Here is a 25,022-nt window from a genome sequence, read left to right as displayed (position 1 = left end):
TTCACAGCCATCGTCATCCCCATGTCTTTGTGGTGCAGCATGCAACGACGTGCTTCTATAGACTTTGTCGACTCCTTATCTGGAGCTGCTTGCCTGTCTGCTGGGCGGTGCAAAGGTGAGATGCCTAGGAGGGGGCTCATGAAGTGATCGCTACGGGTGCTTGGCGGAGGTGAGGCGGAACATCGGGAGTATCGAGGGTGTGTACGGGTGGTCACTGGACGGGCGCTGAGTCCTCGTGGCCATAGCTGCTGATGCAAGTCAGTCGTAATCAGGCATCTCGATCTGGAAGCATTGGATGGCAGGAATGATAGAACAAAAAGCACAGGGACGGAGTGATGGAAAGAGTGCAAATCGATCTAGATTCGCCCAGTTTGAGCTTGCTGTAGCAATAGACGTCCAGAGCCCGCCTGCCCGCTGCCCATTCTCATTGCGTCCGCTCTCGAAGTACAGCACTGCAGTCGTAAGAGAGCATGCCCACTCATACCGTACGTTGCTCGTCCTCATAGCTCACCAAAACGTAGTTAACATAAAATGCCATCACTTGGCGACGTGAAAGCCGACTCGTCGCCTAGTAACGTGGTCCAAAAGCACTCGTACACATCTTGACTCGCTCGTCCGCGATCGTACCATACAGCTGAGGTTGAGGTTCGGAAGGTCGATGGGGGTTGTCCGACTCCGACTTCGGGTTCGTCTTAGAACGACAACTTGCTGGACGTGCCAGACATCGGGAGTTGAGAAGTCTATCTTCTTCCGAACCTGTGTACATGAAAAGAATGTGAATCAGCCGGGGTTATGCGGTATGGGACCGTGTCTTCATTTTCCTTTGCGCGGGGTGTTGGGTTTGGAGCTCTTGGAGCCTAGAACGTACTTCTGCTTCTTCTCGGCGGGCTTCAGGATCTGCGATGAAATATTAGAATTGGAGTCGAGAAGTGTATCTGCGAGGTTGACATACCTGGAATGAGCACAGGAGACTCTCGTCGACACTCATCATGGCGCCAGCATTATCGAACTCTCCGCAGTAGTTGGGTGCGCTAAACAAGGTGACAAGTTGTCGTTTGCTGAAGAACTCGTAACCGTCCTCGACAACTTGGTGGGCTCTGCAGATGAGGTCCATGTCATGCTTCTGTAGGAATCTAGACACCACGTCGGGACCGAAGGTGAATGAGACGCCGCGATCGTTCTCGCTCCAGCCGGTGATGTCCTTATCGGGGTCGGACCATAGAAGGTCACAGAGCAGACCGCAGTCGGGAATCTGTCATGATTAGTGGTGAACTACGCAGGTGCAGATGGCGTGCGCCAGCGGCTGTTTTGTGTAACAGAAGTCGGAGAGGGGTAGTTTTGCTTACATCGGTGGGGCGCATAACGCGACGTATTTGCTCCATAGAGTTGAGGTCGGGACTCAAGCCGCCGTGCATTGTGAAGATCTTCTCGTCGATGATGGCCGCAATGGGCAAGCAGTTGAAGCAGTCAGTAAAAGTCTTCCACAGCTTGATGTTGTATCGGCGTTTGCACTCGTCGTAGAAGCCGTAGATGCGGTTGATACTGGCACACTCGTGGTTGCCACGTAGGATGAAGAAGTTCTCAGGATACTTGATCTTGTATGCTAGGAGCAGGCAGATGGTCTCAAGAGACTGCTTGCCTCGATCGACGTAGTCGCCGAGAAAGAGGTAGTTCGCTTCGGGAGGGAATCCGCCGTACTCAAACAGGCGCAGTAGGTCATAGTACTGTCCATGAATATCACCGCAGATCTAGCGAGGTCAGAGTCATCCTTGAGAGTACATGTACCTCGACATACCTTGATGGGTGCTTCCAGCTCCAACAGTATTGGCTGAGAAATGAAGATCTCGCGTGCCTTTGTGCACAGATAACGGATTTCTGCCTCGAGCAGTTGAACTTGTTTCCCAGGACGAGAGCCGCGGACTTCGAGCAGGCGATCGATGACCGAGTCTAGGTCGATCTCATTTTGATCGGCCATGTTGAGGTCCCCGAGGGGTAGTGGTGGGGAGGGAGACGCGACCCGGAGTGGTCGAAAGGAGAATTACGGAAAGAGCAGACGGGACGGTGATAGCGGGTGCTCTCTAGATTGTATGTACTCTGCATAGCCGTAGTGTCAGTTGAGGGCTCGTGATTGAAAAAGTGACTAGCTGACGTGTTGGTGGAGAAGGGATAACATACATTTGTGATGAGCCTGGTGGTCCGCGACACCCTGAGTATCACCACGAGGGCGCTTTGACGGCTGGCTGAGCTGGCAGCGACGTGCGATATCGCCTCACAGCCGATTCAGGCGATGATTGTAGCGGGAAAAGATGAGTGTATTTGTGAAACCGTACGCTGAAGGGGCAGTCGGGCGGCGCAGTGCGGGATGACAACAGGGATTTTTGTCTCGTCGTAGAAGAGCTTCAGTCGATTGCTAAGATGTCAATGTCGCATACAGAGATGAAGTCTGATAGATATCGAGCTGCTAGAGTCGGAATTTGAGATGTAGCGACGCGATGCAGGGGCGGCAGCAAGGTGGTGAGTCGACTGAAAAGAGGCCAAAGCAACAGATTCGGCGGTGATGAGCCTTGGCAAGAGCGAGGCACTGCTGAAGATCAAGTGCTTGAACTTTTGAAAGACAGAGCCTGGACAAGTGCTAGGCGGGGTTCAATGGTGGTGCTTTCTGAGCAGCAGCTTTGCCTTTTCAATGCGTTCAAGTTCGAAGTCGAGTTGGCCTTTCGATGGGCTTCTGGACAGTGGCAAGTGATAGATTGTTGAATTGTACCACCTTCACTCGAACCAGATTCTTTTTTAGATCTGAGGCTTTGGTAAGCATGATTTTCCGCTGTCTGACTGTGACGGGCACTGAGAACTGATGGGGAGTGCATTGTACGGAGAGCGGGAGTGACTGAGAAAGCACTTTGCGCATATGGCTGTAGGCACAAACGGAGACAGACTGGAGGGCTATTAGACACTGCCAAAGGTTCCGAGGTATATATGGCAGAGGAAGAAGTTTATGATGCAGTCTTAATAGATAGCTTGTTCACATTATCTTCATCGTCATGCCAACCATCTCGGCGTAAGTGAAACAATATCTACACATTGTACCTTCCAAGCGCCATTGCAATGCCATAATACAAAAGTCTGTGGTATCGTCGAAATCGAAAACATGCCCGCCAAAATTGAGATTCGTTCTAACAACGGATTCCTCCTCACAAGATATGCTTCCCATTCGCGTACTGTACATCCTCCGGTCGTATACTGCTCTTTCCGATGTGCGAGCTTTTGGATGGGTGAATCATTCAAGGTAGGTGGCCGAGTCCAGTTCACCCCAGAGTCCTCCCAGTTACAACCGCCACGGTGTTTGCGCGATGAAGGCTGGGCGGGTGTCCCATAGATTGCATGTTTTGGACGTCCAGATGATGGCTTCCGTGCCAGTTCTGACTCTCTAAAGCACTAAGCCAAGTGCTGCCCAGCTCGCGCCTCAAAGCTTCGGCTTGATCTCGGTACGTGCTGTCGTGAGTTGCGCGTGATGGCTCTGTCCCAGCAACGCCATCAGTACCCGGCATAGTGAGTGCGACGCTGACGTCTGCCGGTTGTGAGGCAGATCGAGTTCTGCTTGCGGTGTGGTCCTGATCGACGGTCGCCATGTCCAAAGGTCTCCTGATATCGTCTGACGGTCTGGAGACGACCTTGATCTCGGCCTGAGGCTCCCAACGACCCTCGTCATGCGCTAGATCCACTATCCTGCGCCTGGCGGTCCTCCTCCGTCGTGTAGAAGCCTTGTGTATGTCTGCCCCCTCGCGCTGCTCCTGAGCAGGAGCATCATCGTGCACGACAACAGGCTCCGCGATCTGTACGATCGTCTGACTTGTTCGAGGCTCTTTTTCTGGCACTCGCTCAACCAATTGCTTCTTCTCTGTGTACCCTGGTGAGTAATCGTCCAAGACAATGTCCTCTGAATACCCAGCTGTAGTCCGGAAGAGGTTGAAAATCTGGACACGATAGTTATTGGTGGTCTTGGTGAATGGATTGTGCTTGATCCAGACCCTACGCAGGTTTGGAAGTGCTGTAAGTCGAGCAGCTTCCATGACGTCCTTCAGATGGTTGTCTTGAACGCTGATATTCTCTAATGATAGCATTCGCTCTACACCAGCCAACGACGTAAGCCGGTTGGACTTCAATTTTATGGTAGTGATCGCAGGCAATGGACTCTTGGTCAGCGACTGCAATGACCCGATCATGCAGTTCGACAAGTCCAGGGAGCTCAGTCTGGTCAGGCAGGCTAGTGCATCAGGAATCTCTGTAAAGAGGTTGTTGGATAGATTGAGTGATCTGAGTGTGGCCGCGACAGGTGCCAGGCTTTTGGCGGAAATCGAGCTCAGTCGATTATCTGCCAGAGACAAATACTTCAGTCGTTGCCACTTGGTGCTGGGAAGCACATGCAGGTTCAGTAGACTGGAGCTGCTATTCGAGCGAAACGGGTAGGACGAGTACTCGCTGGAATTAGAGCTGCCCGAGCCAGAACGACTGGCCTTTGTCGAATAGCTTCGGACATGCTTGTACGAAGTCGCCGGTCGCACGACACTTGGTCGCTTGGGGGACACGCTGCCTGCTAGTATGGTCGCATCCTTCGAAAGTACTGAGTCTTGGGGCTTGGGGCTTTCGCTCACTGGAGAACCTGGATCGGAACGCGTACCGGTATAATCACCACGTGGCGTGGACGGTACAGTCCACGACGATGAGGCTGGCGTGGGTGAGCTTCTGCCGCCTTTGGTAGATCTTCGGCGCCTTTGCTCAGCGTCGTCAAGTACTATGTCGGTCAACAGTTCAGCCGGGTCGTCGAGATTGGCTCTCTTGACAGTAAGTAATGTTAGCTGCTCCGAAAGTCGATCCCAGCCGTGGAACGAGCGGAAGTCTATGTCGATTATGTCCAGTTGCTGCAAGTTCTTGAAGCTGTAAAGCGGCACTGCAGTATCAAATGGAAACTCCTCGAAGCCTTGAATAAGAGGTGCCCTGGAGTCCGCGACCAACTTCAGAGACGGGACTTTAGTGAATGCCGAATACAAGTACTTCAGGTCCGCCGCTTGCTGCGCTTTTGCCTTCTCGGTTCGTGAGGTGCTGTGCATCAGGCTTAGTGAGGACCAAAAAGTGGTCATGCTGGACATGACACTGCGCATGCTCGAGACCGAGTGGACTGAGTCACGATCAGACTGCGTCCGCAGACCTTTGTGCCCTTGCAGAAACGATACATAGTTGCCTGCGGAAGAGTCGCCGTGCAGGCTCTCGATGCGCACGTTCATCGGACCAACATCTACATCAAGCTCCTCTATCTTGGACAGGAGGAAGAAGAGGTGGTGGGGCGTCAGAATGAGATGTGGCGACTTCATAGAATGCGACTTGAAACTGAGACCCGCGAAGGACAGAGCCGCTGCCAGAGGGTTCGCTGCTGCATTTGACGAACCTGAGGTCTTCGTAGCGAGGCCGGAGACCAGCGTCGATGGGGCATTCAGCGCCGACAAAGACTGCCTCCTTTGTACTGACAGTTGCAGACTGTTGGCTAAGGCTTTCTCATGCTGGCGAATGAACTGTGACAGGGACCGCACAAAGGTATGTCCTTCTTCAGTGTAGAATTCATCCTTCTCCATCGTCAGTCTACTTGCTGCGATGCAGGTCGAGGGGCCGCCCGCGGGATCGAGGTCGCGCGGCGGATCTGGTCTGGGCGTGTGTGATGTAGGACGGGGATGGTATTGACTAGCAACTCTGCTGTTCAACAGAGTGCTAATCTATTTGTAGAGGCCATAATGCCACCAGTCAGCCCTCGTTTGTGTGTCAATCGAAAAGTCCAGAGTTGGACGAGTCTCTGCTATGATTGACGCTCGACAGCATACAAGCTGAGTCTTATGGAGTCAGGTCGGTCCTTTCGGGTAGGCAACAAAGTGCTATTGTCAGGTATCTGCACAAGCGGGCTGAAACGATTGCTCGCGGTTGCCCGTGTCTGGCCTGGCTGAGTCTGAGTCACTTGCGTGTTGTGGCCTGAGGACTGCAGAGGGTGCTTCAGATGTAGTCTCGACCTTGAATTGATAACGTATACGCCGGCAACAAAGGAGTGTGGTATACAACGCGTTGGTGTTGTAGGTGCAGAGTGAAGTCGTACCGCGAGAAGTAGTAAGCTTGAGGTGCAATGGCACGGCTCGATGGGTCCAATGATGCCTGAAGGACGAAGTAATTTTTTAGATTGGCTTCGACCTAGGTGAAAGTCAAAAGCGAGGATGATGCGAGAGCCTGAGGTGCAACGACTAAATGCTCCTCAAGATTTGCAGCAAGAGCGCGCATACACCAGCAGCTGCGACCTGAGTGCTACTTGCCTTGTGGTTGGATTATTGAGCTATCGAGAGGCAGGAGTCCAGACAGGAAGGGCACCAGACGAACATCTCGCTTGATATGGCGACAGGGAACTAAATCTGAAGCTGCACGCTAGATCAGCGAGGTGGATCTCAGTCTGCATTGTTAGCGCCTGTGAATGGTTCTCGAGGGGTCACTTTCGAGGCAAAAGATGACGGGCAGCGGCCGAGATGGCGCAAGCGGAAGTTTGGGGGCGTCATGGTCGAAAGATTATGCCTCTGATTGTGTGTGGCATGTGGTGATTTCTACAATCAGACCACGCTCACCATATCGAGGACCTCTCGTGTTCAATCTCGTGAGGAATTATTATTAACAGTCGTGGTCAGCAGGGCACTTAGGCCCATGGTCAGGACACAACACCGCCGCTCAGGAATGATGCTGCCGCAAAGTTATTGGCTACAACGTACGGGCCGGTCGTGCTTGTCGCTGATGTTCGAGACGTTTTGATGGTGCGACAGTTGCACGAATCCTACTGCTATGCTGGAGCTGACATTTCTGACGTGGGGTTTAGGCCAATGAACGCTGCGAGCCAATGCTGCCTTCTCATGCGTCTGATGGCCTCATGTCACAGCAACATCAACCTTAGCAGACTGCAGACTCCGCTACATCGTCATGGCGGAAATCTGCGTCGAACCACGAAAACGACTACCTTCGACGTTGCGGAGATCTGTGTTCGTATTGGTCGAATCTCGAGGCGCCTGATAGTGGCATGTTCGTGCAACAAGAAATTGGCCACCAGCGAAAACCCCGGCAGCATTCCTTCAAGCGACCGATCATCCATAATTTCAATAACGTCCAAGGCAACCTGGGTCGTATCACCTCAAAGGACGCTGCACAACATCGGCCAATTGCCATACCTATCAGCACCGCGGTGTATCGAAGCGGTGAAGCTCGAGAAGATCGTATGGCGCATGGTCATAGGATACTTTTCACTGCTCAGCGATCTTTCCGGGTCCAGCCAGTGTCACTCGGGCAGCTCTCGCGCCGAGCCTCGCCGCTAACGAGCGTCCCCACCCGACTGTTCGTAATCCCCGCTACCAGTGGCTGGAGCATGTGGTCAAAGCTCGTCCAGATACGATGACCTGCATCAACTTGAAGATGAGCTCCGTGCGAGGTCCGTACACGACAACATTCTTGAGCGTGACCGCCTGCGCCTGCGCTCTCACGCGGCTACCGGCCTACTACGAATGCTGTGTAACGGACTAGATGCTTCGATCACGATCAATACGACTTGGAGGGCACCATCTCGTCGCGAACTCTCAGCAGCTCAATTGTCTGCCTCCGAGATTACTGGGCACATACCACGACTCACGTTCGCAGGCATTGTCCCTATTGGCGTTTCTGCGTGATGATGGTTGCCGAGGGCTCAACTGTACCACTAGCTCTTCAGCTTGCATGTCGTATCAAGAGCTGAGCTCGTGCGAACTCGAGCGCACGCATCTGAACGCTCTCCTGCCCACGCTAGTTCAACTAGCGGAGGAGCACTACTGCAACTAATTTTTGTGCAGGCTAGATCTCGTGCGACAGAGGAAGCATCAGACATCTGGAGTCTCTACAACAAATGTGCCTCCGCTCGGCCTTCCCTGATCTATGGCTTGTGGGTCGGGAGATATAGTATCTCTCTATCTTCGAGGACGCGAGGGATGCACCACGGTAGGGCCTCAAACAGCGATGTTTAACGGATCATGTCTCCCTAGCACGAGATAATGCTCCGCAGCCCGCGGGATCTTGCCTGTAGGGTCTTCCCCGTGGGGACAGGGGGTTCTATGCTTCTGACTACACCTATAATAAGCCGACACCATGCTTCGATCCTGTTCGAAGGCCATCCAATCCTACAATGACGCTGTTCGACTCGCTTGTGTGGACAAGCATGTAATACTTCAACTGTTGTGTAACAGAGTCGGGCCTCTCGTGACCTCCATCGGAAATGCACTCCCGCAGTCTCGATGTTGTTCCATGTCTGGATGTTGTGCTATGCCTCGTACTTGCAATTCTGATAGGCACATAGTAGCGATTCAGGTCTGCGTGTGCTGAGCAATTATGCAAATGACTTAGCTTAGAGAGCACGCCTTTTAGTTGCCATACCATCTGTTGGGCTTTGATCTTACCACAGTGAGCATACTGGTAAACTGTTGTAAATATATGTTGTGCGTGCGTGCTTCATGGCCCATCCTTCCCTCTTCGAATAATGTTGAAACCAGAGCCAATGACGCCCCCCGTCGTCACCTACGCTCAATGGGTGAGTTCATATGTTTGCAGACTATATCGTCGCGCTGTAGGCAGTTCCATAATCGACACTGTAATAATGTGGTTGAATCGAATGACGGCGTCGTCCGGCGCGGCGAGAAACCAGTGCAGTGCTTACGTAAGGTGAGCCCTCAAGTGATCGACGTGGCAACACCCAACAAAATCAAGACACCAACATGTCATCATACGACCTACACCCCCATGCTTATGATCATGACCCGAAGCGATGTCCTGCACGCAGATCGATAGTATAGTGTCCGACATTGCTTTCGCGTGCGATTCGCGGAGCAGCATCGTCAAACATGAGCTCGAAAGGTAGCAAGGATCCAATCCTTGCCAGCCACTCATACGATCCACATTCATTACCAGACTTTGATACCGAATTCCTCTTAGATGGCGAACTCGAGGCATTCTCAGAGGCTCTGTCGGCGCCAACAACAAAGCCTGTCACAGCACTGAATGATTGGCGTCCCATACACCAGAAAATCAAGAAAGCCCGACGGAAACGCGAGCCACGACGTTCGAAGGACGAGACGAGGGAGGGCTTCGTGTATTCCATTCTCTACTGGCCACTATTATTTGGAGTCCTTGCCTGGATAGTATTCTTATTCGGAGCATACAACTTGACTCGACTCTATATCTATTTATATGAACACCTGTTCGCCTGGATCGGCCGGCGAGAGACCCTTCGAAAACGGTTGCAACATGCCAGAGACTACGATGAGTGGAAGGCTGCTGCCCAAGAGCTGGATGCGTATCTTTGCAACGACAAGTGGAGGGAGTCAAGCCTTATTCCTACTATAACCATGCAACAGTCGAACGTGTCAACCAGCAGCTGGCACACCTGACGGAACAGATTGCTGTGGCCGAGCAGATATCTGGTTCAGATCAGACTAACAGCCTCACTGAGCTGAAAGATCTGCTTGAGGCTTGCATCAAGAACAACTTCATGGGCGTCGAAAATCCGCGTCTGTACAGTGAAACGTATTTTGGGACGAAAGACCTGGTTCAGACCTTTTACAAACGAGTGCACCAGGGTCTGACCACGGTCTGCAACGCCGAACACATCTCCGATAGGGACAAGGGCAGGTTCTTTCGTCACTTGGAGCTCAACTTTGGGCGGACAGCCCTTTGCCTGAGCGGCGGGGCGACCTTTGCCTACTACCACTTTGGAGTCATCAAAGCACTGTTGGAGACCCAGCAGCTTCCAGAAATCATCACTGGCACTTCTGGAGGAGCGCTCGTCGCGGCGTTGGTAGCTACGCGAACGGATGATGAGTTAAAACAACTGCTTGTGCCAGCACTCGCTTACCGCATTCGAGCCTGCCACGAAGGCATGACCACATGGCTGCGTCGATGGTGGCGCACTGGAGCTCGATTTGATAGCCTTGACTGGGCCAAACAATCTGCGTGGTTCTGCCATGGATCACTCACCTTCCGCGAAGCGTATCAGCGCACGGGCCGAATTCTGAACGTTTCGTGCGTTCCATCTGATCCACATTCTCCGGTTCTTCTGAACAATCATATCACTTCACCAGACTGCGTGATCTGGTCAGCGGTACTTGCATCGGCTGCAGTGCCGGGCATTCTCAATCCGATTGTGCTGATGAGGAAACATCCTGACGGCACACTAGGACCTTATTCGTTCGGCAACAAGTGGAAAGACGGCAGCCTGCGAACCGACATACCTCTAAAAGCCTTGAACATACATTTCAACGTCAACTTCTCGATTGTGTCTCAGGTCAACCCACACATCAATCTGTTCTTCTTCTCACCAAGAGGCTCTCCAGGTCGACCCGTCAGTCACCGCCGAGGCCGTGGCTGGCGTGGCGGCTTTCTCGGCTCTTCGCTCGAGACCGCCATAAAACTTGATCTGCAGAAGTACTTGAAGATACTGAAGCACCTAGAGCTTCTTCCACGGCCACTCGGCTCCGACTGGTCAGATCTCTGGCTACAGCGATTCTCTGGTACGATCACAATCTGGCCAAAGACGAGACTGAGCGACTTCTGGTATATCCTCAGTGATCCGACTCCAGTACGACTAGAGCGAATGCTCAAAGCGGGCGAAAGGAGCTGCTGGCCAAGGATCAAATTCATCTCAAACAGAATGTTGGTAGAGAATGTCATTTTGGAGGGCTTGCGAAAGTATGGCCAAGCGGCTAGTGACCGGCCTGCAACACCCTCCCGGGTACTCGAGCTGCAGAACAAAGAGGCAGAATTTGATCAAACAGGCACGGACACGGACGGTGAGCTGCAGCGAGCAGCACGTGATCGGCCGCCTACATACTCTGGGCCTAGGCGTCAGAGCAGCATCATACAGGAGTTGACGAGGCAGGCGTCTGTACTGTGGGACGATGATGGACGAGGGCCAGAGGAAGTGGCGACGACTGATGAAGAGGGCGGTAACGACGAAGATCTTCACGAAGCAGTAGATGAACAGTAGATGTCATAGACACTATTAGTAGACAATACGAACCGAGTGGAATTCATCACGTGACCAGCATGGTTCAAAAGTACCCGGCATTGATCTCCGCAGAATCTGGGGTAAGATCGCGTCGGCGTCGATCTGAGCGAAGCTCGGTTCTCTTCGAAGTCGTTCCTGCATTTCGTTTCCTTTGTCGCAAGTCATGAGAAGGTCGACTTGAGGCTCAAAACCGGCGCAAAATGTGTCGCGAAGTCATTGTGAGCAGATTCGACGGACTTTCAGGCCGGTGACGACAAGCATGATTAGAACATTCGAAAGCAACAAAAGAAACAAGTTGTTGATGCTATCTCGGACGTGCATTTGCAAGTGCAAAAGTTTTGGAATAGAGGGACGTGATTGGCTGTGAGGCCTGATAATGCCAAGACATGGGCCAGGCAGGGCGCAGGTTCGCGTCTCAAGCGCCTGGTAGTGACTGCCCCAACTGGTTTCATCGCCCTGTTACGGTCACTTGCCACTTCTTAAGAGCAGTCATCACTGAAGGCTGTACTTTTATCAGTTGTGTCATGTTCAGAAAGGTAGCTGTCTGAGCCGACGCGCTGAAGCCGCCATAACGCCCGCAAGAGCAACCTTCATCGTCCCGAGCAGCTTACCAGCCTACCAATACAACCGACTGCATCGTCATTCCACCCATTCAAAGCATCAAGACTGGTGCGATCTGTAGCTACCAGCTGTCATGAACATATGACCATCGCGTGTGTGAATTTGCAACAACACGAGCTTGCTCCTCCTCGGTGCACCCGCCAGCCCCGGAGTTCACATCCGAATCGATCGAAATGCGCGGCACTAGGAACAAGACGTTGGAGGAGATCGCCCAGGCGGAAGACTCCAACGATGATGACTACGACGATGCGGCTCCGGGCCCATCAAAGCATCGTCATTCGAGACGGGGTGCGCCGAAAGGCGTAAGGAGGAAGCCATGGAGAGGCTATAAGGGCTCGGACGTCGACAGCGACAGTGAAGAAGTGCTCAGTGACGACTCCGGCTCCTTCGGAGAGTCAGAAGATGAAGAAGTCGAGACCAATGAAAACGGCCGACCCGTGCGGAATAGTGTCAAGAAAGCCATCACTTACGAGGAAGGCTCAAGTGACGAAGACGACGAACTGATCGAGGACGATCCAAAGCCGCGGTCTTCTCGGCCTCGCACTCCCAGAAAGAGCGAGCTCAAGATCACATTCAAAGTTGACTCAGAAAAGCTGTCCAAGATGGTCAATCGACCCGCTCGATCCACTCGAACTGGTAGCCGTCAATCGACGCAGCCACCAGGCCCACCTGCTCGTCGCAGCAGTCGCATCTCTCACGACGAAGACGAGCCTCTCGTTGCCTTGACGAACTCTGGCAATCACGTGCAAGAAGTCCGGGAAGGCTCAAGAGGCCCAGAACCCGCTTCCTCACGTCCGACGAGAGGTGGCAAAGGTCTCAAGCATCCTTCGAAAAGTACCATCGACGAGGACACCGAGCCGAATTCTCATGACACGAAAGAGGCGGAAGACTACGAGGTCAAAGCGTCACAACACGAAGTAGCCGACAGTGATCCTCAGACCCAAGCTGAGCCCGATGCCACAGAGCTGCCTCGCCTCATTAGTGACCTACAAAAAGAAGCCGCTGTCGAGCCAGAGTCACCAGATCCGCTCCAGAATCAGAATCCTCGCATCTCGATCAATGATGTGGAGGACGAAGAGGAAGATGACGAAAAGCCTGTCTTGCGTGGTAGAACCACTCGCGCAGCCAACAAACGAAAGGCAGACTCCGACCCTCCAGAATCACCGCAGGGTCCAGTGAAGCGACTCCGCCGCAATTTGCGAAGTGCGAATGCGAGTGGCTCCCGGCGGCGGCGTACAAATGAGGAAAGCTCTGACTTTGATCCTGCAGAGGAGCAAGAGAAAGACGAGCAGCTTTCAGGTTCTTCTGAGTCCGAGCCAGCACAACGCAAGAGAAGCGCCCGATACGACGATTCTTCCAGCAATGGTGGTCGCCGCTCAACTCGACTTCGGCGGAGTCGGAATGCGTCTCGGCAGGCATCTGTCCCCAGTGAAGGCGAAGATGAGCTGGCTGCAGAAATTGCCGAGCTCAAGCGCGATGGCAGAAAGCCAAAGCCTGCCAGAGAAGAGATCACCTACGAGCCAAGAGGTCGACGTGGTGGAGCAAAGCCGAATTACAACCTGCTGCGGATAGCGCCCCTGGAAGAGGAGGAAGAAGTGGCTGCTCCATCGCCTTCGCAACAGCGAGGGCGGGGAAGGCCTGGGGCAGGCAGCTGGCAGAGGAGTCTATTCAATACCTACGGTCCCTTTGGCGGCGCTGGCGGGCCTGCACCAGTACTTGGCGGCGGTATCGCACCTCGTGCCCAGGGTGACGTCGACTCCGACTCGAGCGACGATGAAGTGATGAAGCAGCCGCGTCCGCAGGTCGGAGGTGCGGTTGGCATGACGCCTACGACAGCTGGACCAGCTGGAGGCTTCAATCTCTTCCCTGGACTGGGTGGAGCAGACCAAGCACCTGCTGGGACGCCAGCAAACCTTGGTAAAGTCAAGGACAAGCAAGCTTTGGCTGATGCTGACCCGCTCGGCGTGGACCAGAATGTCACCTTTGACGGCGTCGGTGGTCTCCAGGGCCACATTGATCAGCTCAAGGAAATGGTTGCGTTACCTCTCCTGTACCCAGAGATTTTCATGAGGTTCAAAATTACACCGCCGCGTGGTGTGCTCTTCCACGGTCCTCCTGGAACGGGTAAAACATTGCTTGCTCGGGCACTGGCATCTAGTGTCAGCTCCCAGGGACGCAAGGTTACCTTCTACATGAGAAAAGGTGCCGATGCCCTCAGCAAATGGGTTGGTGAGGCCGAGCGACAACTACGACTCTTGTTCGAAGAGGCTCGCAAGAACCAGCCCAGTATAATATTCTTCGACGAGATCGATGGTCTGGCACCCGTACGTTCGAGCAAACAAGAGCAGATCCACGCGTCCATCGTGTCGACCCTGCTCGCGCTAATGGATGGTATGGACGGACGAGGTCAAGTCATTGTCATCGGCGCGACCAATCGACCTGACTCGATCGATCCGGCACTTCGAAGACCTGGCCGTTTCGACCGCGAGTTCTACTTTCCATTGCCCAATACTGAAGCTCGAAAGGCGATTATTGATATTCACACGAAGGGCTGGAGTCCACCTCTTGCGCCAGATGTGAAGGTCGAGCTTGCAAAGCTTACGAAGGGGTACGGTGGTGCAGACCTGCGCGCCTTGTGCACAGAAGCAGCGCTCAACGCCGTACAAAGAAGATACCCACAGATCTACTCTTCGAACGAGAAATTGCTGATTGATCCTACGACGATAGAGGTCACGCCGAAAGACTTCATGTTGTCAGTCAAAAAGATGGTACCTTCGTCAGAGCGGTCGGCTTCTTCGGGAGCCGCAACGCTTCCTCCCAGCGTTGCTCCACTGTTACAGAGACCTCTCGACAAGATTATCAAGATTGTCGACGACATCATGCCACGAAAGAAGATCACAACTGCCCTCGAGGAAGCACAGTTTGAGGACACGTCTGAGGGGCAGTCCTTTGGCCGAGAACGCATGCAACAAGCATTCGAGACATCTCGGGTGTTCAGACCGCGCATGCTCGTGCATGGTCGCACCGGAATGGGTCAACAGTACCTTGCTGCAGCATTACTGAATCACTTCGAAGGCTTTCATGTCCAAAATCTCGATCTCTCCACATTGTATGGCGACACGACAAGCTCGCCTGAAGCTACCATTATTCGCTTGTTCTCAGAAGTCAAGACACATAAGCCTAGTGTCATCTACATCCCAAATGTACAAGAATGGTACCGGATGCTCGCTGCAACTACGGCACTTCCGACCTTTATTGGCCTGCTTCGATCTATCAAGCCCACCGATCCGATTCTCGTCCTGGGTATTGCAGAGACAGACGATGTATTGGACGCCGGTCTTGCGCAGGATATGTTTGGCTATGCGTCGAGAAATCGCTTCGCTGTCCAGCAACCAGAATACGAAGAGATTGTACGCTTTTTCGAGCCTGTCAAAGAATATGTGTCCACAGCTCCAGATCGTTTTCCCGATCCGACAAAACGCAAACCCCGGATGATCGAAAAGCTTCCAGTGGCGCCACCAGAGCCTGCGAAGCCAGAGCCAGTGCTCTCGAAGGAAGAGCTCAGACTCCAGAAGAAACGTGATCGACAGACTCTCAATATGCTGAAGATCCGCCTGCAGCCTATCATGGATCAGATACGCACGCGGTACAAGATGTTCAGAAATGGTGTTATTGACGATAGTCAGATCCGCTACCTTTACGACGAAGCAGATCCGACCACCGTGACGTCTGATTTGCCAGTCGAGATACAATCGCAGGCCACATTTCGCCCATTTGAGAAGGGCACCGATGCTCATGGCGTCCCGGGCCTCGTCGAGCAAGCAACAGACAAATTCTTCTACAACCTCGACTCGGTTACCATCGAAAAGCGTCTCAGCAATGGCTATTACAAGCGCCCCAAGGACTTCTTGTTCGACATAAGTCGCTTTGCTAAGGATGCGAAGATGATTGGCGACGATAATCGTCTGATCAAAGCGAACGAGCTTCTTGCTAATGTTGAAGTCGATATCGACGGCATCGAGGCGCAGGAGCCTTTGCTTGTAGCTGCATGCGAAAAGATGTTCCAGAGAGAACAGGTTCGGGAGCAAGAGCTGATTGCGAAGCAAAAGGCGGAAGCTGCTAACAAGGATATGCCGCCTCCTCGTCTGACGTCCAACGTGCCACCCAACGGGGCCTCAGTAACAACAGACTCTACCGTTGGACCTATAAGACTTGGCATTCCCATCGCACCCAGCGGTCCAGACCTTCTGGCGACCTTCAATCCAACGACGCCTTCTAGGAGTACGACTTCGGCTCTCACAAATGGCATTCACAAAGACACTTCGGCCACCAACACTGGAGAGCGCACTAATGGCACAGTCTCTACGGAAGGACACAAAGCCGATGTCGACGATGACACGCCAATGGGTGAGGCTGGAGAGTCAGCACCTACTTCAGGTGAGAAAAACAATGAGACTCCGCAGACGAACTCCAGCTCCTTCAATGGACATGCATCTGCCCAGCCCCGACACTACTATCAGTACACTGCTCCGTCTCAGCAAATGCAGGAGGCCGCGGGAATGTCAAACCCTCTTTCGCAGACAGCTGGCATCACGTCCATGCGACAGGGCAGCCAGGCGGCCGACTACCACAACAGCGCTAGCACCACTGACACTCCGGTTGAGAAGAAGAATTCCGGCGACAAGACCTCTGGGGCGTCCAATGACAACAATCGCCTTACACAAGACTCAGGACCTAACTTCTTCCCATACGATGAGACACTTGGCCGGGACTTACCAGCGACTCAAGGTATGCTACTGAATTCCCTTCATGGCGGCCGTGCGAGGCCCAGCCAGCCCGTAGCGCGTAATAATCTGACACCTCGTATAGAGCCACCTCACTCACAACGCCTTCATACGGCGGACGACAACCACTCGCCTCTCGAACGCATCCAGCCAGCTTCTGCACCAACCGTGCCTCTCTTCAACGACGTGGAGCCGAGCCCGCAGCGGCCCGTCGCACAGAGCCAGCCTCAACAAGGGGCTCAGGCTCAGGTTCGCCGACCGAGCACGCACATTCAAGATATCCTGAACCCGTCGCCTGAGGAGCCTGAACATAAGCTGGTGCTACCTTCGGATGAAGTGCTCAGTCAGGCAATAGAGCAATTGGCCAAGAACTGTGCTACGATGACGGTGGAACAGATGGAGCAAACGAACAGTGTGGTCATGGATGTGATCTGGAAGACGCGGGAGGAGTGGGATCGACAGAAGGTCTTGGCTAGGGTGCTGGAAGCGGCTGCAGAAGTCAGGGCGGACATGCATGATGTTACGCAGGTGCCATTGGATCTGCCGCGCTCGTCAGATGGGAGTTATTAGCGAAGTTCCAAGACTGTTCACGGGCATGGCAAAAAAACCTATGATACGAATTCACCTGCTGTTCCGAGTGGGTCTTCGACCAAGGCACCGCCTCGACCGCCGCCTCGGCCGCCAACAAGCACGATGACGCGACGGAGTCTCCATCCATTGGGTTCGCGTCTGAGGAGGAACGATGGTGGGCCATTCAGCTCAGAGATGGTCAGAAGGATGGACTTGATGCACTGGGGTCATGGTAGAATGATAACGTAGAAGGATGCGTTGCCCTTACCGGCACACTTTTAGACACTGCTCCTATCACTGCAGTAGAAAGTCTTGAATCAAGAGCGGATCATTCATTCATCTATCCCGCCTTCCGCCTGTTCCCATCCCCATCCCTTCCCGCAAACCCATACCCCAATACAAAAGCCGACCTCACAACCAACAACCCCGCCATGATGACTACATTCGCCCACTGCTCCACGCTCCACTGGCCCGGCACACGCAGAACGCCCAACCACGACAGATTTCGCAGCACCGCACACATCAGGATGGTGTCCACGACCAACACACTCCCCTGCCAGATCTTCCAGAGACCCACATCATTGGGTCGGGCGCGCGGAGGATGAGTTGCAGGAAGAGGTTCTGGGCGTAGAGGCCGGTTGTGGTGTCGAGAAGGAGGCGCGTCTATAATGCCTGTCAGATCGAACATATATCGGGAATTAGCAGAGCCAGGGAATTGATGTTTCGCCCGAGCTGGTTTCCATGGGTAGACGTACTTCTGGTGCCATGGGTAGGAGGACGTTGTAGGAAGGGTTGAGTGTGCGCAGGAGGTAGGTTGGGTTGATGTGGTTGAAGTAGAAGCCTGAGATGCCCATCAGGGGTTCTAGGGTGCTGAACCAGAGGCGGTAGGCGGATGGGATGATGGTTTCTGCTTGCGGCATGCTGCTGGTAGCCCGACGGGGTTCGATCTGCGAGGAAGGTTCAGGCAGTGAGCATGTCTTGTGCTGGAGCCAGCTATAGGTATACTCGTGCTCCAGAGGTACCGCTTATATACCTATCTATAGATGCCTATCTAAGTAAGCAGATTGTGCAAGCCAAGGCTCGTAAGACCTAAGGCGCCTCGTAAGTGCCAACGTGGAAAGACTGGTTAGCACGAAAGGTCTCAGAACTTCCGGGTTCCTGCGCTCGATGGGATATAGTAGACGAGTCATGGAGGGCCATGCCGTCGATGTCGTTTTGTGGAGATCACGCGTGCTCCTAATTGCAATAGCGAATGTAGTCGGTCAGCTTGGATTCATTGAGGACCGGTAGCTCGCCCATCATGTAACCACAGCCAGGCAAACTTCATTGTGCCCCAGAAGTTGTCATAGGCGAACAGAGATTTCCACAAAAGTGGCAGCGGCGTCGAAGGAGTCAATTCAGTACATGCTGGACAGGAGGGGCTGTCAACCGGCGTCAGCTGGCAAGGCTGTGAGATGGCCGCAAGGCTACCTGTGCAAAAGAAGTTCACGAAAAGAGGCTCTTCTCTACACTCTTCACATTACTTCCTCGTCATTCGCATCTAGCTGCCGACGCAATCTCACACGCTCGCTATCGAACATCTTCGTCACACTCAGTCCCTACTATCATTGCTGCGCACGCCAAAGGCATTGAATAAAGTGACAACCTCAACCGCAATCAAACATGTCTGACAATGAGGATGGGTAAGTTCTTGCGCTCTCTGAATGGACACACCTCTACACGACTGTGCAAGAGAGGGTTCAAAAGTTTCCGCGCGCATCCTACTGACATGCTACACACAGCGCCTTCGGCAACGACAACAACGAGGAAGATTTCTATGAGCAAGAAGACGAAGTCGAAGAACTCGAGCCCGACTACGAGGAGGAGAACGTCGAGCGAGATGGCGACAACGATGCCGAAGATCCCAACAACATCGTCGCTGTGAACGGGGACGGTGGCCACACCCAAGCCTCCGGCGCGAAATCAGCCTCAGAAGCAGACAAGAAAATCCCCCAGGAGAAACGCACCACGACACCCTACATGACGAAGTATGAAAGAGCAAGAGTGTTGGGCACGAGGGCATTGCAGATCAGCATGAATGCGCCGGTGTTGGTGGATCTGGAGGGAGAGACGGACCCGTTGCAGATTGCGATCAAGGAGTTGAATCAGAAGAAGTTGCCGCTGGTGGTGAGGAGGTATTTGCCTGATGGGTGGTATGAGGATTGGACTGTTGAGGAGTTGTTGTGAGCGCCCCTGTACGACTGGATCGAGTGCAAGGCAGCAGTCGCCGCGCAGGTCAGATCTCGGATGCCAGCAAAGCAGGCTCCGCGACACCGGCGTTAACGATGAAGGCGAATGAATGTCGACAGGAATCTCACAGAGTCTACATCTTGGAAATGATTTGTGGTGCAATCGTTACGGAACATGAGAAGTGGCGCTCATGGCTTGAACCTCTGTGGATTTGCGCAGAGGCGGTATTCTTGAGCCACTGAGAGACCATGGCTCCAAGTGAATATCGCGTCAATTATGGACAACGACTCAATGACAACCAGAGGCGCGCATGGTGCCCATTGACGGCCAAGTACAAATTGATCTTCCTCGCCCACCTCTGCAGCTCTGACAGTCGCTGAGACAACACGGCCAAGTCGAGGACCACCAGCGGAATCGAGACCACCTGGGTGAGGGCGCATAGGCGGCTCGATCTCATTCTCAGCCACGAGCGGCAGTCTTGTTGAAAATTGGGAGTGCTCGCGAAGGTCGGTCGCAGCCCCTTGAGAGCCATGGCGATGCCACGTAAGGTACTAGAAGCAAACGAAGTCAGGTGGGAAATGTGCACAAAGGCAACTACGACATCCCCAGTCAGCTATGCCGCCACAGCGAGTGATGCGTGATGCCCGGCCCGCGGCCCAGCCTACGCAGTATCTTTCGGATGGTAGCATCTTGACTCAGGAACTAAGCCTACCTATGTAGCAGAATACGGCGACTCCATCTTTGAATGCTGCGCTCGAGTTAATTCTAAGTGTAGTACAATCCACTCGGAGGGAGGCCTCCACGGACGTTAATTAATCAATCTGCGGTATCCGCGCTTTGATTGATAATGCCTTCATAGCAGCGTCCTCGTTAAGCTTCAATGACCCCATATCCCCCGTAACTCATGCGCGTGCGGAACAGCCTCTATTGGTGCGGCTGTTCAAAATGCAGGGTGTATTGAGACCATCGCTTCGGCAAGAGCGGCCTCGGATTTGACCTCCTTCTCCACGAATCCACATATCGGCCTCATGGAAGGCGCGAAGCACACGCCATGGCGATCGAGAAATCTCTGTATAGACTTGGGATTTCTCCCATCACGACTATACTTCAGGTCCAACATCCGTACAGGTCTGCAGACGACCACATTCACTCATTACAGATAAACTGCAACTTCCACGAAGTACAGACTTACAGGCGGCCAGGGCGGCCTCCATGACGCTCACAATCCGGTGACACGCACAACCCCAACTTCGTTTTTGCCGCGGCTTGAAGGCCATTATGGCCCATTCCTCCGACCATGACCTCGAGACCAACAAGGACTTCGGCCACACTTTGACGCCAGCACGCAGCGCGGTCTCCGTCGTCGATGAATCGATAGATGCCGAGGCGGGCTTCGCGGAGAAGGAACCGTCGGCGGTGTCCATAAAGGACGACGATGACCCAGGCCCACCCCCGAACGGTGGTGCGAAGGCATGGCTTCAAGTTCTTGGCTCATTTTTCCTATTCTTCAATTGTTGGTAAGTCAAGTCTCATCCTTGCGTGTCTGAAGGAGACGTGGTTGTTTTATGCTCAGAAGTGTGGGTCAATGCTTGCGAAACGCTGCGATCGGGGTCTCATGTCAGCACGTTGATCTGGGGATGCCTTGCACAGGCCAAACTCTGCACATCCTTCGATATCCACCTCGCAACCTAGCTAACCGCGCATCAATGCAGGGGGACAATCAATACCTTCGGAGTCTTTCAGACATACTACGAAAACAATCCGTACTGGTCAGCATCACCCTCGAATATCTCCTGGATCGGCTCTATTCAAGCATGTCTGCTGTTATTCGTCGGGGTCATAAGCGGACCGATATATGATGCCGGCTACTTCCGCTACTTGATCACCACAGGATTCTTTCTGATCCCGCTCGGCTTCATGATGACATCGCTTTGTCGCACTGTGAGTGTCCCTTTCTCGCAAGCCTGCCTGATGTCCCACTGACGGCCACCTTGTGGTCGTCGAGCTTTGGCTCGGGATCCCCCACTGACCCATCTCCCACGCCCCTCCCAAATTCCGGGTCAGGCTGACGAATACCGGCGAGAAACAGTACTGGCAGACTATGCTTGCTCAGGCGTTCCTCATTGGTCTCGGCAACGGATGCGTCTTCGTGCCATCGGTTGCGATTCTGCCACAGTACTTCACTACCCGCAAGGCCCTCGCCAACGGCCTCGCGGCCTCAGGAAGTTCAATAGGGGGCATAATCTACCCTCTCGTCTTCCGAAGCCTGCAGCAATCCCATGGCTTCGGCTGGGCTACACGCACCTTAGGCTTCATCTCACTGGTTACGCTTGCTTTCAGCGTCTGTGTCATGAAGCCCAGAATCAAGCCGAAGGGCCGAAGAAGTCTGATCGATACCTCTGCATTCAGAGAACTTCCTTACATGCTCTTCTGCATCGCTATGTTTGCTGGCTTCATTGGCTTCTACGGTCCGGTCTTCTACGTCCAGTCGTACGCGATCGAGAAGAACATCACCTCTGAGGATTTCGCATTCTACTTGCTTCCCATACTGAACGCTGCTTCGGTCCCTGGCCGTATTCTGCCAAACTTCATCGCGGACTACATCGGCCCATTGAACGTCCTCACGCCTTGCGCCACGATTACCGGTATCTTAGCCCTCTCTTGGATCGGAATCAACAGCAAGGCAAGCGTTATAGCCTTTGCCTGCCTTTATGGGTTCTTCAGTGGCGGCTTTGTCAGCATGCCGCCCGTCGCTATTACCACGTTGACGGCAGATCATCGTAGACTGGGGACACGGATGGGCCAATGCTTCTTCTTCTCGGCTTTCGGGCTTCTGTGTGGTACTCCTGTCAGTGGGGCGATCTTGAAGTCGACAGGTAGCTGGCTCGGCGTGCAGTTGTTCTCAGGTGTCACCATATTCATCACTGGCATGCTGCTTGTGTGGGCGCGGATAGCAAGTAAGGGAAGCAATTTGAGGATTAGGGCCTAGTCGGCCAGGCCTGACAAGGATGAGGGAGATGACCATCTGTAGAAGTACCCTATTCAGGCGGGCTCTGGGTGGAACAGTATAGGTATCTATACATTTGGCACGTCTCGCCGAGCTGCGACTAGAAGTCGTGAGCGTTCTCAATTTCTCGTTTGCTTGGGGGTGGCGCCCCAAACAGCGCCCTCCCTGGCCAGAAAGTCTGCAACAGATCTTTGCTGCGAACTGACGCTCAAGTGAGGCTCATTTCAATTCACTTACTCAACCAGCGAAGTAGAATTAGACCTTCAGCGCCCGCCCTGACCCAGAAAACCGACCAACAGCTTTACGTGGGTAACACGCCCGGTTCTTGTATTCAGAGCCTGCTCGCTGGCTGTAAGTCATCGCTTGCAACTCCAGCTCTAGTGAAGAGCTTCAGATTCTGTGGGGCCGCTGCCAATGCTCTTCGATCCATGCATCGAGAAGTTCGATCTGAATGTCAGACTCGGGCTCTGTTGCAATAACGTAGAGCCTTAATGACTAAGTCACTCGTTCCAAGAGACGCGTCACTGCCAGCCTCAGGGATCAGGCGGTTTTATCCAATGGCTAGTGGACTAACGTAAATGATGAGATTACCTAATGATTGACAAGAGTACAGTGTGGCTGTTGCGACCCTTCTGTACCTCGACTATCTACCTCATGTGCTGCTCTGCTGAACACAGATCTCGGCACGTTGACGTCTCGCTCAACTGACTTGAGCCGCATCGATCGCCAGCCCTGCTGACCAACCTCGCCGACCAGCCAAAAGGGCAACTTCTCGTGGGGCACGCACTCGTCAGGCCATCCGCGATCGATCTTGGCTCAGCATACCGACACCGCCAGAAGATGGAGTAGACATCCTATGCCCGACAAAGCTCGCAAGGGGCGACTTTGTCAAACGCCGATTGCGTAGCGTGTACGATTTGCGAGCAATGCCGAGCAGGCGTCCCGGGGACAGCGCCTGTGTGCGAGGCCTGACGATGTTTCACAGTAGGTAATCTTGGCAGTCTGAGATGACACAAGGTATATCAGGACCAGATTTTTTTGGTCGCGCTGCAGAATGTCATTCTGGATGCGCATCTCAACACCAGACTAGGGCCTCGCATTCACCCATTGCCATATTTGTCCTCGTGAACTAAGACCTGGCTCAAGTCACACCTCGGCCAGCCATGACAACTCAAATCCTCCTCCAACATGGCACCGTGCTCGCTCATCAAGCCGATGACACGGTCAAGGCTCTCCACGACACCGACATCCTGGTCACTAACGACAAGATCACAGCCATCGATGCTAGCATCGAGCCGCCCGCTGGTGCTAGAGTGATAGACTGCACCAACAAAATCATGTCTCCGGGCCTCATCAGCACACACAACCACCTCTGGCAGACCCAACTCAAAGGCCGCCACGCAGACCACTCACTCTTCCAATACATCGCCACGGGGAACATGCAGTCCTATAACTATTCTCCCAGTGACATCTACTTGGGCCAGCTGGCGGGCGCGATGGAGAGCGTGGATGCGGGCACGACGACGGTGTGCGATCATGCTCATGGATGCTATACGGCTGAGCATGCGGAGGAGTGTCTCAGGGCGACGGTGGCGAGTGGGGTGAGGGCAGTGTTGGCGTTGGCGCCTGCGACGAGGCTGAGGAGGTGGGATAAGGAGATGTGTGAGGCGGATAGTGACTTCCTGCCGGAATGGACGTTGGAGGTTGTTGAGAAATGGGCCAAGTTGGGTGCTGAGGCGGATGGAGGAATCGAGGGTCGAGTGAAGGCTGGGCTGGGATTCGATCTGTTATTTCTGCCTGAGGAGACGCTACGAGGGATTTGGCAAAGGATGGCGAAGGCGGGTGTGCAGTTGATCACCAGCCATGTCATGCGGAATGCGTTGGTTGGGCAGGATAGTAAGGTGGGGATGATGGAGGAGTATGGACTGCTGGACCACAAGTCCTTTTGCACAACATCTGAAAAGGATGAGAAGAGCATACCGCGCTGGTTGATCTCCCACGGCAACCGCCTCGAACCCGAAGATCTGGAACTATTAGCGAAGCGCGACGTGTACATCTCGACAACAACGGAGACAGAAGCGCAAATGGGTCACGGCAACGCCGCAGCATTCGAGCCACAGACGATACACAACGCTTGTCTAGGCGTGGATTGCCACAGCAATAACTCGAGCTCGATCTTGAGCGTGGCGAGGACGCTGCTGCAGTGTAAGCGACAGGAAGTCAACGCGAGGGTCCTGGAACAGGAGAAGAGTCCCAAGACGGTGAAGGGCACGACGGCGGAAGTTTTCAACATGGCGACGATCCAGGGCGCGCGAGCATTGGGGTTGGGGGATAGTATTGGGAGTCTGGCCGTAGGGAAGAAGGCGGATATCGTGGTGTTTGATAGCGGGAATAGTCCGAGTATGTTGTGTGCGGATGTGTATGATCCGGTGATTGCGGTGGTGAGGCATAGTGAGGTGAGGGACGTGGAAATTGTTATTATTGATGGTATCATTAGGAAGGAAGCAGGAAAACTGTGCGACCTAGAGATTGACGGGAAGAAGACGTCGTGGAAGGAGGTGGCAAGGGAGACGAAGAGAAGTCAGCGTGAGATCGAGAAGAGGATTGAGGGAGTAAGTATGCAGAAGGCTGAGGAATTGTTTGTGAAGATGTTCCAGATGGATATGACGAAGATTGTGCCGGTGGATTGAAGACCATGAAAGTCGTATGCATGCTGGGA

General features: G+C 53.6%; 7 protein-coding genes across 7 annotated transcripts; 4 read left to right on the top strand and 3 right to left on the bottom strand.

Annotated features, from left to right (window-relative positions):
* Positions 1–813: 813 nt before the first annotated feature.
* AB675_2366 (Serine/threonine-protein phosphatase PP1) lies at positions 814–1,975 on the bottom strand (the record flags this gene model as incomplete). Its single annotated transcript, XM_018142332.1, has 5 exons — positions 814–897; positions 953–1,011; positions 1,240–1,252; positions 1,347–1,748; positions 1,796–1,975. The coding sequence occupies 5 exons, from the start codon at positions 1,973–1,975 to the stop codon at positions 814–816; spliced, it is 738 nt and encodes a 245-aa protein (XP_018004999.1).
* A 1,327-nt stretch (positions 1,976–3,302) lies between these two features.
* On the bottom strand, positions 3,303–5,624 carry AB675_2365 (putative leucine-rich repeat-containing protein; the record flags this gene model as incomplete). The annotated part of the gene is made up of 1 exon (XM_018142331.1): positions 3,303–5,624. The coding sequence occupies one exon, from the start codon at positions 5,622–5,624 to the stop codon at positions 3,303–3,305; it is 2,322 nt and encodes a 773-aa protein (XP_018005226.1).
* Positions 5,625–8,930: 3,306 nt separating this feature from the next.
* AB675_2364 (Patatin-like phospholipase domain-containing protein) lies at positions 8,931–11,071 on the top strand (the record flags this gene model as incomplete). Its single annotated transcript, XM_018142330.1, has 2 exons — positions 8,931–9,449; positions 9,485–11,071. The coding sequence occupies 2 exons, from the start codon at positions 8,931–8,933 to the stop codon at positions 11,069–11,071; spliced, it is 2,106 nt and encodes a 701-aa protein (XP_018005140.1).
* Positions 11,072–11,886: 815 nt separating this feature from the next.
* Positions 11,887–17,067, top strand: AB675_2363 (Tat-binding-like protein; the record flags this gene model as incomplete). The annotated part of the gene is made up of 2 exons (XM_018142329.1): positions 11,887–16,501; positions 16,583–17,067. 2 exons carry the CDS (start codon positions 11,887–11,889, stop codon positions 17,065–17,067), a joined length of 5,100 nt encoding a protein of 1,699 aa, XP_018004784.1.
* A 522-nt stretch (positions 17,068–17,589) lies between these two features.
* AB675_2362 (uncharacterized protein) lies at positions 17,590–17,987 on the bottom strand (the record flags this gene model as incomplete). Its single annotated transcript, XM_018142328.1, has 2 exons — positions 17,590–17,730; positions 17,823–17,987. The coding sequence occupies 2 exons, from the start codon at positions 17,985–17,987 to the stop codon at positions 17,590–17,592; spliced, it is 306 nt and encodes a 101-aa protein (XP_018005297.1).
* A 742-nt stretch (positions 17,988–18,729) lies between these two features.
* AB675_2361 (DNA-directed RNA polymerases I, II, and III subunit RPABC2) lies at positions 18,730–19,293 on the top strand (the record flags this gene model as incomplete). The annotated part of the gene is made up of 2 exons (XM_018142327.1): positions 18,730–18,749; positions 18,849–19,293. The coding sequence occupies 2 exons, from the start codon at positions 18,730–18,732 to the stop codon at positions 19,291–19,293; spliced, it is 465 nt and encodes a 154-aa protein (XP_018004928.1).
* Positions 19,294–23,466: 4,173 nt separating this feature from the next.
* On the top strand, positions 23,467–24,993 carry AB675_2359 (5-methylthioadenosine/S-adenosylhomocysteine deaminase; the record flags this gene model as incomplete). The annotated part of the gene is made up of 1 exon (XM_018142325.1): positions 23,467–24,993. One exon carries the CDS (start codon positions 23,467–23,469, stop codon positions 24,991–24,993), a length of 1,527 nt encoding a protein of 508 aa, XP_018004945.1.
* Between the last annotated feature and the right edge of the window lie 29 nt (positions 24,994–25,022).

The sequence above is a fragment of the Cyphellophora attinorum genome, assembly GCF_001299255.1.
Source record: "Cyphellophora attinorum strain CBS 131958 chromosome Unknown Contig2, whole genome shotgun sequence".
Taxonomy (NCBI): Eukaryota; Fungi; Ascomycota; class Eurotiomycetes; order Chaetothyriales; family Cyphellophoraceae; genus Cyphellophora; species Cyphellophora attinorum.
The sequence above is the reverse complement of the archived record's forward strand: the minus strand, read 5'-3'. Positions and strand labels throughout refer to the sequence as shown.